At 54.5% G+C, this 12,521-nt stretch overlaps 1 protein-coding gene and 1 long non-coding RNA gene across 2 annotated transcripts; both read right to left on the minus strand.

Moving 5' to 3' along the window:
* Positions 1-3,971: 3,971 nt before the first annotated feature.
* On the minus strand, positions 3,972-10,585 carry ACBD4 (acyl-CoA binding domain containing 4). Its single transcript, XM_023729145.1, has 9 exons — positions 10,353-10,585; positions 9,913-10,033; positions 9,756-9,840; positions 9,381-9,501; positions 9,084-9,170; positions 8,699-8,769; positions 8,531-8,609; positions 7,659-7,798; positions 3,972-4,725 (listed from the first exon to the last, which is right to left on the minus strand). The coding sequence occupies exons 1-9, from the start codon at positions 10,438-10,440 to the stop codon at positions 4,600-4,602; spliced, it is 918 nt and encodes a 305-aa protein (XP_023584913.1). The 5' UTR covers positions 10,441-10,585; the 3' UTR covers positions 3,972-4,599.
* Positions 10,586-10,918: 333 nt separating this feature from the next.
* Positions 10,919-12,411, minus strand: LOC111820152 (uncharacterized). Its single transcript, XR_002823692.1, has 3 exons — positions 12,377-12,411; positions 11,264-11,352; positions 10,919-10,954 (listed from the first exon to the last, which is right to left on the minus strand). It is a non-coding gene; the product is annotated as an uncharacterized LOC111820152 (long non-coding RNA).
* Positions 12,412-12,521: the final 110 nt, after the last annotated feature.

Here is a 12,521-nt window from a genome sequence, read left to right on the forward strand (position 1 = left end):
CTCTTTTATATACAAGCCTGTCCGCTCCGCCCCTGCGCATGCGTAACGGAGTCCCCATCGCGGGAAGCCGGGAGTCGTAGTTCCTATCTTTTATGCCTGCCGTCCTCGCGCGCCGTGCGACGTAGCCAATCCCAGGACGCGTAGGGGGCGTCTCCCAGGCCGACTCCTTCCATCGCTTATCCCTCGCTAGGGAAACGTAAGAGACCATTGGTCAAGAGTCACACGACTCGCCGAGGAAGGAGGACCAATCGCAGGGAAGATGGGGCGGGTTCTGGACCATACCATTATGCTTCGGGAATATGAGGAGATTTGGTGGTCTGTGAGGGCCCACACAGAATATTTTTACGGAAAGGTGCGTTTTAAAGGATATTATCGTATTTTGTCCTCAGCGGAAGGGTTGTGAAAATCACAAGCATTTGTTAAGTAAAGCAAAAATGGTTTATTCCTAAAAAGTAGTCCCCAAAGTGTAAAAGAGGATTAAATTCTATGAAGAGAGAAGTAGGCCCACGGCTATTAACCCTCAATTCTTAAGATTATAGTGATGGCTTCAAGGTGGGTGGTTAGCTCCTGGAATTGGCATTTGCGGAAGGATATAGTGAACATATTTTGTAATAAAACGAAAAGCGCATCAAGAAGTAAACAAATGAAGAATAAAAAGTGCCGCCTTAAAGGGACAGTGTGACTCCGTTTAGCGTAGCAACCACGTACTAGGCCGCGGAAAATGAGAGGGCGGGTTCGAGTCCCAGGTGACGTTGACCCTTGGTCTGGCCTCAGCCCCTTGAGCGAAGGAAGCCGAATCCCAGCCCCCGCCACTGGCCTGTTCTCTCAGGGCCGCCTCTGCCACAGAGGCCAATGCAAAATGGTGATCCGCCGCCGCGCCTCTCTCCTGGGTGGGGATCGGAAAGTGCAGGGTGTGCGCCTGGGACAGCCGGGGCGGGAGGGCCTCACCCCCGGGGCCTCAGCTTCTGTCGAAGAAAATGGCCTCCAGGGGCCGACATGGTCTTTTCACTTCCGACCAGGAGCATTTCCTGAGCTTCGATGGGGGAATCCAGGCCAACTGAGGGGCCTCTTTGTTGGGGAGGAGTTTGAAATTAATAATGAGTTTAACTCATCAACCCTGGCTACTGAAAGAGAAGGAGGTTGTATCTGCAGAGGCCCTTCCTCATCAGTGGACGCTGGGCAAGACCGGGAGGGAAGCCACCAGCTTCCCTGAGGAGGAGGAGGCCTTGCCCAGAAATGGGGAGGGCAGGGGGAATTCTGGCCCAGCACTGTGGGCAGACTCATAGAGGGCATATTTTCCCTTGAGAGCAATTCTCCAGACTCCAAGCCCTTGACTAAAACCCGAATCCTCCATAATCACTTTTAGGCCTAAAATCTTTTAGTCGCTACCCACGCAGTCAGTGACCCATTCTCATTATTTCTTCCTTAATAGTAATCCCTTCTACATTCCTATCACTTTGCACCATGTAACGTTCTTTTATACAACTATTTGACCTCACCACAGCCCAGTGAGTTAGGCAGGGTAGGAATTATTGGCTCCATTTTAGAGATAAGAAATCTCTGAGACTCAGAAATTAAGTGATTTGTCCAAAGTCACATGACAATTAAGTGGCAATTCCTGGCAGAGGCAGGTTATGCTCCCCATGCCATTTTTCTTTCTGCCACGAAGTCTCCTAACGTCTTCTTTCTCAAGAACTCTGGATTTAGTTCCTTTTCATTCCCTACAGCTTCAGCCTAATTCAGGCCCTTATTCCTTCACTTGGCAAACATTTGTTAGGAGGGCACAAAGGTGAATAAAATGTCATCCCTGCCCTCAGGTGGACTGTGTAGAATGGCTCCAAATCACAATTCAATAGGAAAAGAGCCAAAATGGCAAGTGAAGAAAATCTTGGCAGGAGCTTGTGAGCCAAACTGATGGGAGTAGGGAATTGTGGACAGGTTTCACAGAGGAGGTGACTTCTTAGCTGGGTACCAAAGGATGAACAGTTTTCCCAAGCAGAGTGTCATGTAGAGGGCATTCTGTGAAAAGCAAGCATCATACTAAAGAAAAGACTTATCTGGGGACTCAGGAGGGGTTTTGTGGGACAGTGTAAGGTGTATGGTGGGGCAGTGGTGATGGACATGCCCTCTGTAGACTGTCTCCAAAGTGAGAGGCAAGTGGAGTGCCTCTGGGGCACATCAGGTGTTTTGGAGTTGACCATCCCAGTCTCTTATTCATGTTTTCCCTGGACTTCCAAGAACTCAGGTCTTATCTAAAAAGCCTGCCCTATGTTTCTCCATCCATCAAGCAGGAGACTCCCTGAGGGCAAGAACTGAACCCTTATACTTTTTTGCAGAGTACTCAACTGGGAGTAGGAAACCTCCAAATTGTTACCACATTTTCAGACTCCAGAGGACTCCTGGGTGCCCCCAGTAAGGGGATTTGGAAGATACGGCTGAATCCAGCGTCAGCTCACTGGCAGGGCTCATCCGCATGGTCTCATTTGTCAAATCGGGATGGGGCAGGGGGTGGCCAGACTGATAGGTTTTGTGGAACTTCTAGAATTCTAGCAAAGAAGGAGCCTGACCTCTTAATATTAGCTGAGTTCTAACTCGGGCGGGCATTTTACATATCCTTATCATTTAAACAGTAGGATTGCTTTATGATAAAGAGAGCATCATCCCTATTTCACAGACAAGGCAGCGCAAGCTCAGAGAAGTTAAGAATCTTACCCAAGGTCACACAGCTAGTGTGTGCAAGTGGTGGAGCGGGCTTCAGATCCATGCCTGCATCCCTGGCATCAATTTCGTTCCCTCCCACTGTCCTGCTGTTAGTCCATCCTTATCACAAGGGGTTTATGCAGCCTCTGTGCTTATGACCTTTGGCTGGGTCCTTTGGAGCAGCAGGGTCTGTGTCTGTCCTAAGGGATACCCTCCCCGCCTCGGGAGAAGGACTGATGGACAAAAAGTGACCGTGGCTTCCAGTGGTACAGATGATCGCTACGCCCCAGTCCATGGTCAAGGCAAGGGGCTGACGGAAAACTCAAAGAGGTTAAGAGCATCTAAGGAGGGGTTTTCAGAACTGCTTCTTCCTCACCTAGGGGCGGGAGGGTGCTGGGGTCCCAAGAGGTGGGAATTGCAGGGGGGCTCTGGGCTGCTGCGGTCTTCTGCGGGGTGGGACCCTGGACAGTGGCCTCGGAGGCGCTGGGCACCGGGAGGCACTCAGAGTGGCGAGTTCTGCCACCGAATTCCGACCCGTGGCTGAAGCCAAGGCTGCCCGTGGGGGACGACAGGGCTGGCAATGACCGGAGGGAGCCAAAGCCACAAGGCCAGGGAGAAAAATTAACTCGGAACCCAAGTAGCCTGCAGCAGCTGGGGCACCCGGAGGTCCGTGCACACGCGGGCGCTCTGCCCACTCCGACGGGGTCTCCGGGCCGCACGGGGCCCCGCCCCCCACTCCTCAGACCGGGCGGAGACAAGGCTCCCGCTGGCCCTTGGTCTTCCGGAAAGTTCCCTGGGAAGCCCAAGCGTGGAGGTCAGGGGTATACGGCACCTGGAACCGACGGCTGGGCAAGGGGAGACGGGCAGCTCCTGGGACTGGGGTCTCGAAGCCCCCGCCCCATGCACAGGGCGCGAAGCTGGCAGCAGCCGCCCCCCACCCGTGTTCCTCTTCCCCCACCAACCCGGGCTGCCCAGGACCGAGCCCCCGACGTGCGGGGGGCGGGGCCGCAGCTGCGTCCTTGGCCCCACCCACCCCGCGGCTGTTGTCAGCCCCGCTCCCCTCCCTCCCTTCGGGCGCCCCCGCTCCGCCCAGGGCGCCCCGGGCCTCCCTCCTTCTCAGCCTTTCTTCCAGACCGAGGCCTCGGTTTTCCCTTCTCCCGCCTGGGGGGAGGGAAAATGTTCCTTATTCAAAAACACCAACTGGGGCCTTCTACAAGGGGTGTGGCCTGTGGAGTAGGGGTGCGGGTGCAGGGAAGGGACTTGTTCCTCGCGCGCCCCGGGCCCGGCTTCTTGCCTCACTCTGTGGGAGCACAGACGGCAGCAAATTAAGGTTTTGTTTTATTTTATTTAGTGAAACATTCGTTTGTAAAGTGAATCTTCAGTGAAGATGTCCTGAGTGTGCGTGGTGAACGATCGTGGTGGGGGGCGTCAAGCAAAATCAGTGCTTACTCCTCCTCCGAGTCCTGTCCCCTCCCATTCCCCAACTCGTCCGGGCCTCCCAACCAATCACTTGCCCAGGCCCCGGCCCAAATCCCAACTTGCCCAAAAACTGAGCCTCCTGGGGAGAGGCTGGGGTGGAAGGAGTCAGATCTTGGGGAGGGCAGGGGCTGAGACCCGACAGCCCCGCCCCTGGCCGATTAAGGACCGGGAACCTGCACCACGCTGCCGCCTTCTAGGGAAGGCCGGGCAGTTAGGAGAGAAAGCGTTCATGGGAAGCTTGCAGAGAAGGGTAGGGTCTTATCCAGCCCCATTAGAGGAGGGGGTGTCAAGGCAAACACTAATGGGGTGTGATTTTTAATGCCTTCTTCACTCAGCTCTAGCAAGGCACAGAACACAGCAGAACAGGGGCGCTGGTAGCCTCGCCTTCTCAGTTGGCTGCAGAGACCCCTCCATGGAGAGTCACCTCTTCTGGGTCCGAAACTGTCTGAAGAGCCACTGGACAACGAAGGGCCACAGGAGGAAGAAGAGCAGCGTGCAGCCTGAGAGCCTGAAGGGCCAAGGCCGGATACTGGGTGGGGGCCTCTGCTGCCAAGAGGAGGGAGTCAGGGACCATCCCAGGCCTCAGCACAGACTGGGCCCTCCTTAGGAACCCCCTTCCTGAGCTTAGTGGGAGCTAAGTTGTGAGGAGGGGGACAGAAGAGACCCTCTTCCAGGAGTCTGGAAGGGAAGGGATCCACAATATGTCCCTGACACACTGAGCTCTACCACCCTTCCACATCCTCCTCCCCAGAACAATCCAAGGCTGGGGAGGGGCTGCCATATGGAGGAATGGCTTCCAGGATGTCTCCTCTGGTCCACAAAGCAATGACCCTGTTGGTAATCTGAAGACCCCATATGCCACATGTTTCAGAGGAGAGCCCTGGACACTCAGATTTTTTGTTTCTAAATACCATTCCCCACTTAAAGGATCCAGGTCTTCTTGGAGAAGTGGCTGATTCCAGGTCTGGTGCAGGGAAGGAAGAGGTAAATTGGGACATCTTAGACCAGAAAGCAAGGAAGCTTTTAAAGATTAATGAGGTCCTGTTATAAGGACATAGGACCTCGCTTGAAAGGGTCCTGAAAGGATACTCAAAACAGCAAAAATTGGAAATTTGTCACCACTGAGGTGACTTTTAAATCAACTCCTTACTTAAAAATAGATAGAAAAAGAAATTAAGCACTTATCCTGCCTTTCCATCAAAATCAAACCAAACCCATTGCCATCAGGTCAATTCCAACTCATAGTGACCCTATAGGACAGAACAGAACTGCTCCATAGGGTTTCCAAGGCTGTAATCTTTACAGGTGCAGGCTGCCACATCTTTCTTCCATGAAGTGGCTGGTGGGTTTGAACCACTGACCTTCCAGTTAGCAGCCCAGCGCTCAACCACTGCGCCAACAGGGTTCCTTAAGGAACTATATTTCAGGGAAACCCTAGATGATCAGAGAAAGTTCTACTATACAGAAAAATGACAGCTAATACATGTTAAAGGCATAATAAACTTTAAAAGTCAACATTTTTTGCAACCACTAAGTAAATTATTGATTCAGGCAAGAATTATCAATTGCTGTTTAAAACCATGTGGCAAATGGGGTTAGCAGGGAACTAGACATTTGCGAAGTACCAAGATAACACAAGACAGAATATTCCCTGGCTGCAAGAGGAAATTGTGACTTTATAATGGTGGGATCGGGCCATTATTCCCTTAATCCACACAAGTGGTCCATGCTGGAAACACTACTGGTGTGTCCCCTGATGTGAAGAACATAACTTCTAATATAACCTGGTCAAAATTATCTAACTTGACTCTAATCCAGCCCTTAGGTCTAACCTCTAGCTCACAGGAAATAAAATGTATAGAGGAACTAGCTAAAATGATACCATGAGAATGTGCTCAAACAAACCCAGAAGATGGGACATTCTACAGGACCACTGGCCCATTCTCATCAGCACTTCAGTGGCAAGGAAAAGGGACAGTTCTAGATGACAAGAGATTTAAGGAACGTAAAATGCAGTGTGTGGTCCTGGACTGGACAAATAGCTGGAAAGGGCAATCTTGGAACAACAGGGGCAATGTGAATTTGGATTAGGTATTTAATGATATTAAGAAATTTCTAATCGTGTGATAAATGTTTTGGCTAGGTAGTAGAATGTTCCTATTTTTAGTGATGTAAACCTAAGTATTTAGAAGAGGAACACCCTGAGGTCTACACCAGTTACTAGTTGTTGTCAAACTGATTCCAACTCATGATGACCCCATGTGTGTCAGTAGAACTGTGCTCCATAGGGTTTTCAGTGGCTGATTTTTCTAGATTGCCAGGCCTTTTTTCTAAGGTGCCTCTGGGTGGACTCAAACTGCCAACCTTTTGGTTAGCATTGAAGCACATTAATCATTTACATCACCCAGAGACTCCTATGATGTCTATAATCCACATAAAATCTCAGCCTATAAAGTTAGTGAAAAAAAATAAAGTTCTAAAAATAAATAAAATGTAAGGGAAAAAAATAAAGTCCTGTGTGGGTAGGTGGAAGGTGCTGAAAGGTGGGCTGCTGTGGGTCTGAGGAAATTCCTGCCACCCTGTTTGATTCCAACTGTACAGAGCGGGTTACGGGTCACCTGAGGGATCCCCCATATCGAGCAACTCAGCCCCCTCCTGCCCCACCACTCCAGGCTTATCAAGAACAGACCCACTCAGAGTTAACGATGGGTGCTAGCTTTAGGGGGAGATAGGCCTGGGGCCACTCCCAGCTCCATCACTTAATCTTAATAATAATAGTAACAACAACAACGGGCCCAGTCATGAAGGGCTTCCTGTGTGTTGGGCACTGCGGAAGCACCTGCATGCATTATCTCACCTAATCCTCACAGCAGCTCTGTGAGGGTCTTCCAGGCTGTGCGCCCTCAGGAAAATTACTCAACCTCTCAGAGCCTTAGTTTCCTCATCTGTAAAAAGGAGATGAAAAGAAAACCTATCTCGTAGGGTTGATGTGTGATTGAATGAGATAATGTAAGTAGCAAGTCTGGCACACAGCTGGGGCTCAAGAAATGGCAGCCATTACTTATTTTGCAGAAGCCCAGGAGCCAAGATGTAAGGGGCAAACAGATCTAGGCGTCAAGGAGAAGGGGTGAGGGATGCAAGGGGTGATCTGTTTGTGGGGAAACCTTAAGAATGGGAACAAAAGCCTGACTGAGGGGCGCCCTTCCAGCTCTCAGAATTCATTCTCATTACTCCTTTCTCTTCAGGCAGAAGGAAGGTAAGCAGGAAGGGAAGGGCCTCCCCATTCTCCCTTACAGGGTGGAAGCACTTCAGACCCCCTGGCTTCCCTACTGGCAACATGAACCACATCATTCTCTGAGGAGGCAGGCTGTGGGCAGGTGGCAGCATGGGGACAAAGACAAACGCAGCTGGGTGAGAAGGCTGGAATTGGGACGCCCAGACTTCTGCCCCAGTCTTAATGGGGTTGGGGGGGCCCTCACCTGCTTGTGCGGGTGGGGCATGCTTTCCAGGCTCTGCAGTCTCCCCTGGACATCCTGCATGCTCTCCTGCAGCGCCTGAACTGTCCCCGTCAGCCACGTGTCCAGTTCCTGGGGTCCCAGCAGGCTGCCCCCAAACCCCTCTGTAGAGCACAGACACACAGGGAAGGGAACTCAGGAGGCAGCTCAGCTAGAGGCAGGGTAGGGTGGTGGCAGGCTAGAGCACATCCAGGGAAATGTAATCATAGAATGCAATCCTTGTACCAAGTGTGACTCTTGCAAAGGCCATCCATGTGGCTGAGTAATGGGCCTCCAGGCGTTTAAATCCTGGCACTACCACTTACAGCTGTGTGACTTTGGGCAAGTCATGAACTTCTCTGAGCCACATTTTGTCATCCAAAAATTAGGGTAAGATGCCCTTTCCCTCACAGAGTTGCTTGCTCAGAGAAATAAAGGAGATAATATATATGAAAATGCCCCTATAAGCCTTGGCATACAAGAAGTTCTAGAAGGGGTACAGGGCAGGACACACTGTTCTCCTTTGAGATTGCCAAATGGGAGGCCCAGAGAGAAATGGTGACCTCCCTGGGCCACAAAGCTGTAGGTGATAGAGTTGGGATAGGACTCTCATTCCTTCTCAGCACTAGCGGGGGCTGCAGGCTCCTGGGTGGCCCTCAGGGGGAGGATGCAGGGCAGGGACTTTGCCCACCCAGGCAGGTGTCTGCCTGTTTGGCAAGCCTTCCTGGAAAGAGGTTGCTGTCTCGGTGCCCAGAACTGGACTTTCACCTCTGCCCTAAGGGGGTAGCTGGGGGAGGCCTGGGTGCTAGGGCTGTGAGGAAGGGCAGAGGAAGATGAAAGGTCGGACAGGGGCTCACCTTGCTCTCTGGGGGGGCTGGGGCTGGTCCTGGTGTCAGGCTCTCCTCCAGGTGCTCCCCTCTGCTCTGCCCAAACCTCCTGAGATGAGTCATAAGGTCTGAGGGTGAGTGGGAGCAGCCAGGGCACCATGGGGATGGGGAAGGGGGGGAGAATGGGTATAATCTCACCAGCTCTGGCTCCAGCTGCTCCAGGGAATCACAGAAAACCTCGGAGTCCAAATCCCTGGGCAGCTGGAACTCTGAGGAGTGGGTAGGTGGAGTTATTGACAAGCGGGAGGCTACGGATGGAGGGCAGGGGCATGCAACTGGACAGAGGACCTGTTCAGGGGGCAGTGGAGACATTGCCATGAGGGGCACAAATGGGTCACACGAAATGAGGCCCTGGCACGGGAGTCCCAGAACCTGTGCCCTGGCTTTTGGGAACATAGGCAGTCTCAGTGTCTGTGGGCATGAGGCGTGAAGGGCAAAACATGGCATCCAGCCTTCTCCCCTCCACCCCACCTGGAGGTCTCTATCAGGGTTTGGCTTTCTGCTCCTGTGCCCAGGTACTGACCTGGGCTTGGAGGGGCTGGTTCCTTGCGGGGGCAGGGAGGCTCCAAGTCAGCCCCAACATTCCTGTTCAGTACCCGCTCTTTCTGACCTGCTGAGACACAGCACCAGAGGTGGGTCTAGGGGAAGGCTGGTACCCTTGCTGCCTGTCAGCTCCAGACACTGCCTGAGACCCTTTTCATTGGGGGCACTGGTTGGGGTTCTTACAGGGTCATCATCTGGAGCCCTCTGCCTCAGCCTCCCCACCCCCAACTGAGCAGCCCCCTTAGCACTGGCTGAGCTCCTGTACTGGGGGCCTGACCTGTGACTCTTCTCAGGAAGGTTTCCGGGGGCCTCGGCATGTCAGGGATCACCTGGTACAGGGGCTTGAAGTAACCAAACATGTCCTCTGCCACCTCACCTAGCGGCACTGTGTCGATCACCTGTGGGAGAGGGGGCCTGTTGAGGGGAGCTGGCCCTGCTATGCTCCCACCACTGCTCCCCCTGCCCCTGCCCCTGCCCACTCTACCTTTCTCCAGCCAGGGGCAAGAGACGGGCAGGATTGGGAGGCAGCATGAAGGCAGTGATTCCCATGGGGGTATCAGTGTGTATAAAACATAATGAGGTCAGCACTAGAGGGGTGGAGGGGTTGGGGGCAGGCCACTGGGGTGGGAGCTTGGCCGGCAGCCCTCCCTACCTTCTGCGCCACCACCTTCATCTCAGCGATGTAGGCAGACATGGCCTCCTCCCTGCTCATCCTGCCCAGGCTGTTCCAGGCATCCCTGGGGGGAAGAGGGCTGTGAGAGGGCTGCTTGACAGCTGAGGCTTGCTTGCCCGCCAGGTCGGTAGCTCACCACTTATAGCGTCCAATGGGGTCCCAGAAACCGGGCCGGGGAACCAGGCAGGGCCCCATGGTAGCTTGTTTGTAGTAGCTGTAGAAACGCAGCATCTCTTCATAGGAGGGGCGGTAAGAGCCTGGGCGGGGGTTGAGAAGTGGAGGGCATAGTATCACCTCCAGCCCTGGGAGGATGAAGACGGAGGGGAACCACCCTTGGAATGGACAGAGACAGTGAGGGGTCTCATCTAGAGCAGCTGGACAGGGGCGAGTAGCAGAGGGGTCCCACAGTGCAGCTTTGACAGGGACCAGTAGCAGAGGGGACCCACAGTGCAGCCTTGATAGGGACCTTTCTGTAGGAACTTCAGGGATCAGAGCCACTTTCCACCTACAGGCCAGATCCCAGCAGACCTGACACCCAAAACAAATGCGGGTCCCCACGATGTCCCCCGGCCTCACCGTTCTTGGGCAGGCTCTGAATGACGCTGACTGCAGCCTGGAACTGCTTCTGGCAGTCTGGCTCTGGGCCTTCATCCTCGGTGCCCATACCCAGTTGTTCCGAGCCCTGGAACCCTACTTTTGAGCGATTCTGCAAGAACAAGTCCCATCAGAGCAGGCCTCCAGGGCCCACCCTGTACACACCTCCATAAGTCACTGATCCACTTTCCAGGAGGGCAAACCAAGCTCTTTAGAGGCCTGAGTGGGACATCCTGGGAGGTCAGAGCACGAGAAGAAGAGGCTGAAGGAGATTCCTTTTCCTACCCCAAGGCAACGTGGGCGGGGCCAGAGTATCGGGGAGCTCCGGTGGGTGGGCGGAGAGGCGGGTGGTAAGGGTCCAGTATCAGATACGTCCCTTGATGCTTGTCTTTAGGTACGCATCCCCAACTCCTAGATGGGCGAATGGGCAGGTGAGGAGTCAGGGCGGGGCGAATACTGTCTCACCTTGGACCCCTGCACCCCGACCCGGCCGCCCTGCACTCACCCCGTGGCGCCCACTGCACGGACACCTGGGTCCTCTCTCGGCACTTGCTGGCGGCTTCCGACTGACCGCTGGGCCCAAACTGGCCGGGATGGGCACAAGCAGCAAGGGAGAAAATTGAGCCAATAGGAGAGCCCGTTTCACATTCGGCTTCTAAACCACAACCACTCAGCGTGGCTCTTTCAAGATTATGCAAATAGTTTCACGGTGCCTCTCCCAATCAGACGGGGCGATTGCGCGGGTCCGGCTCCCCTCCTGTGGACTGCCAGAAGCGGGCGACAGCACCCGCTGGTGGGCATAGTGAAATGACGCTGATTCCTCGCGCCACCTGGTGGAAACTCGCGTCTGGCTGCTTAGCTCCCGCCCCTCAATTCGGAAAGACACAACTCACCTCATCAAACACGTATCAGGTGCTGGGGATAAAGAAAGTCATGTCCTGTAGTCAAGCGTTGCAGAGAAGAAACATCGGAGCTGACGCAACTAATAGTAAAAGTAAGCCAGGAGGAGAATGAAGAAGGTCATTCCTGGAAGAAGGAACTGCAGTACAGAAACGGAGACTTGATATTCAGGAAGAAAATTCAGGACCCCAGAGGGGCATGGGAACCCGAGCCACTACGCAGCATCTCTGGGTTGGGGGTTTCTGAGAATGGGATAGAGCCGGGCGACAAGTAGATGGCAAATCTAAGTCCTGAGAAACCAAGCTTTCTCTTTGGGATGCCACGCGCTTGGCCGCCGCGGAGTGACGCTATGCGCCCAACTCCCCGCCCCCGACCCAGGGCACTAGCTATAGACAGCGCAGACGCGCGCACACGCAGACCTTTGTCACCTGTACACCCTACCTTCCGAACACATACTACTCTAGTGGTTTCATATATATTAAGTGCACACGTGACACGGCCACCATGCGATCCCCAGGCGAACGCGCACTAACCTGTTGATGTCGCGGACACCTACGCGCCGTGCGGCGGCCGTCTCAGGACTATCGAGCGCAGGGTGGGGTGCAGACTTGTCCAAGCCTCGAGCCCCAAAACTAGTTGCCGGGGACTCTAGAACTAGCTCCACCCCATCCTCTCTAGACTACTCAGCCTCGAGACTTCTACCACCGAGGGGGCGGCAGCTGGCTAGGCGCCAGGAGGGTTAATCCTATGACGTCACAGCCAGAGCCTTTCTCGCCTCTCCTCCTTCCAGCTCCTACAGCCTAGGCTTTCCCGACCCCACCTTCCCCCGCCCCGAGAACCGCTGGCCCAGGAGGAACCGCCCTGCCGATCCCCGCCCCCTCCGTCTGGTTCCCTTCTGAGACCTCCTGAGGGTGGAGTGTGGTGGGGGTAGAGAGCGCGGAGTCCTCATTGAGTTAGGGTCCCCGGGAAGGAGAGAGTGTCTGTGCCAGAGGGCAGCCTCCGCCCCCTCCGGCGCGCCCCCACCCCCGCCCCGCCGGAATGGAGGTTGTGACCACCGGTGGGGCCGCTATTCGAGGATCGCTCAGGGAATGGGAAGGCAGACCCACCAGCAGGCGGCGAACGCAGAAACTCTGGTGAACGTGGGAAGGCTCGCCCGGCTGGGGATCAGCGCCCCTCCGCACCCCCGCCGCCTCGCACCGCCCTGCGCCGTCTTCGGCCCCTCCCCTCCTCCCTGTCCCTCCCTCCGGTCCC

This window comes from Trichechus manatus, unplaced genomic scaffold (assembly GCF_000243295.1).
Source record: "Trichechus manatus latirostris isolate Lorelei unplaced genomic scaffold, TriManLat1.0 scaffold00028, whole genome shotgun sequence".
Taxonomy (NCBI): Eukaryota; Metazoa; Chordata; class Mammalia; order Sirenia; family Trichechidae; genus Trichechus; species Trichechus manatus.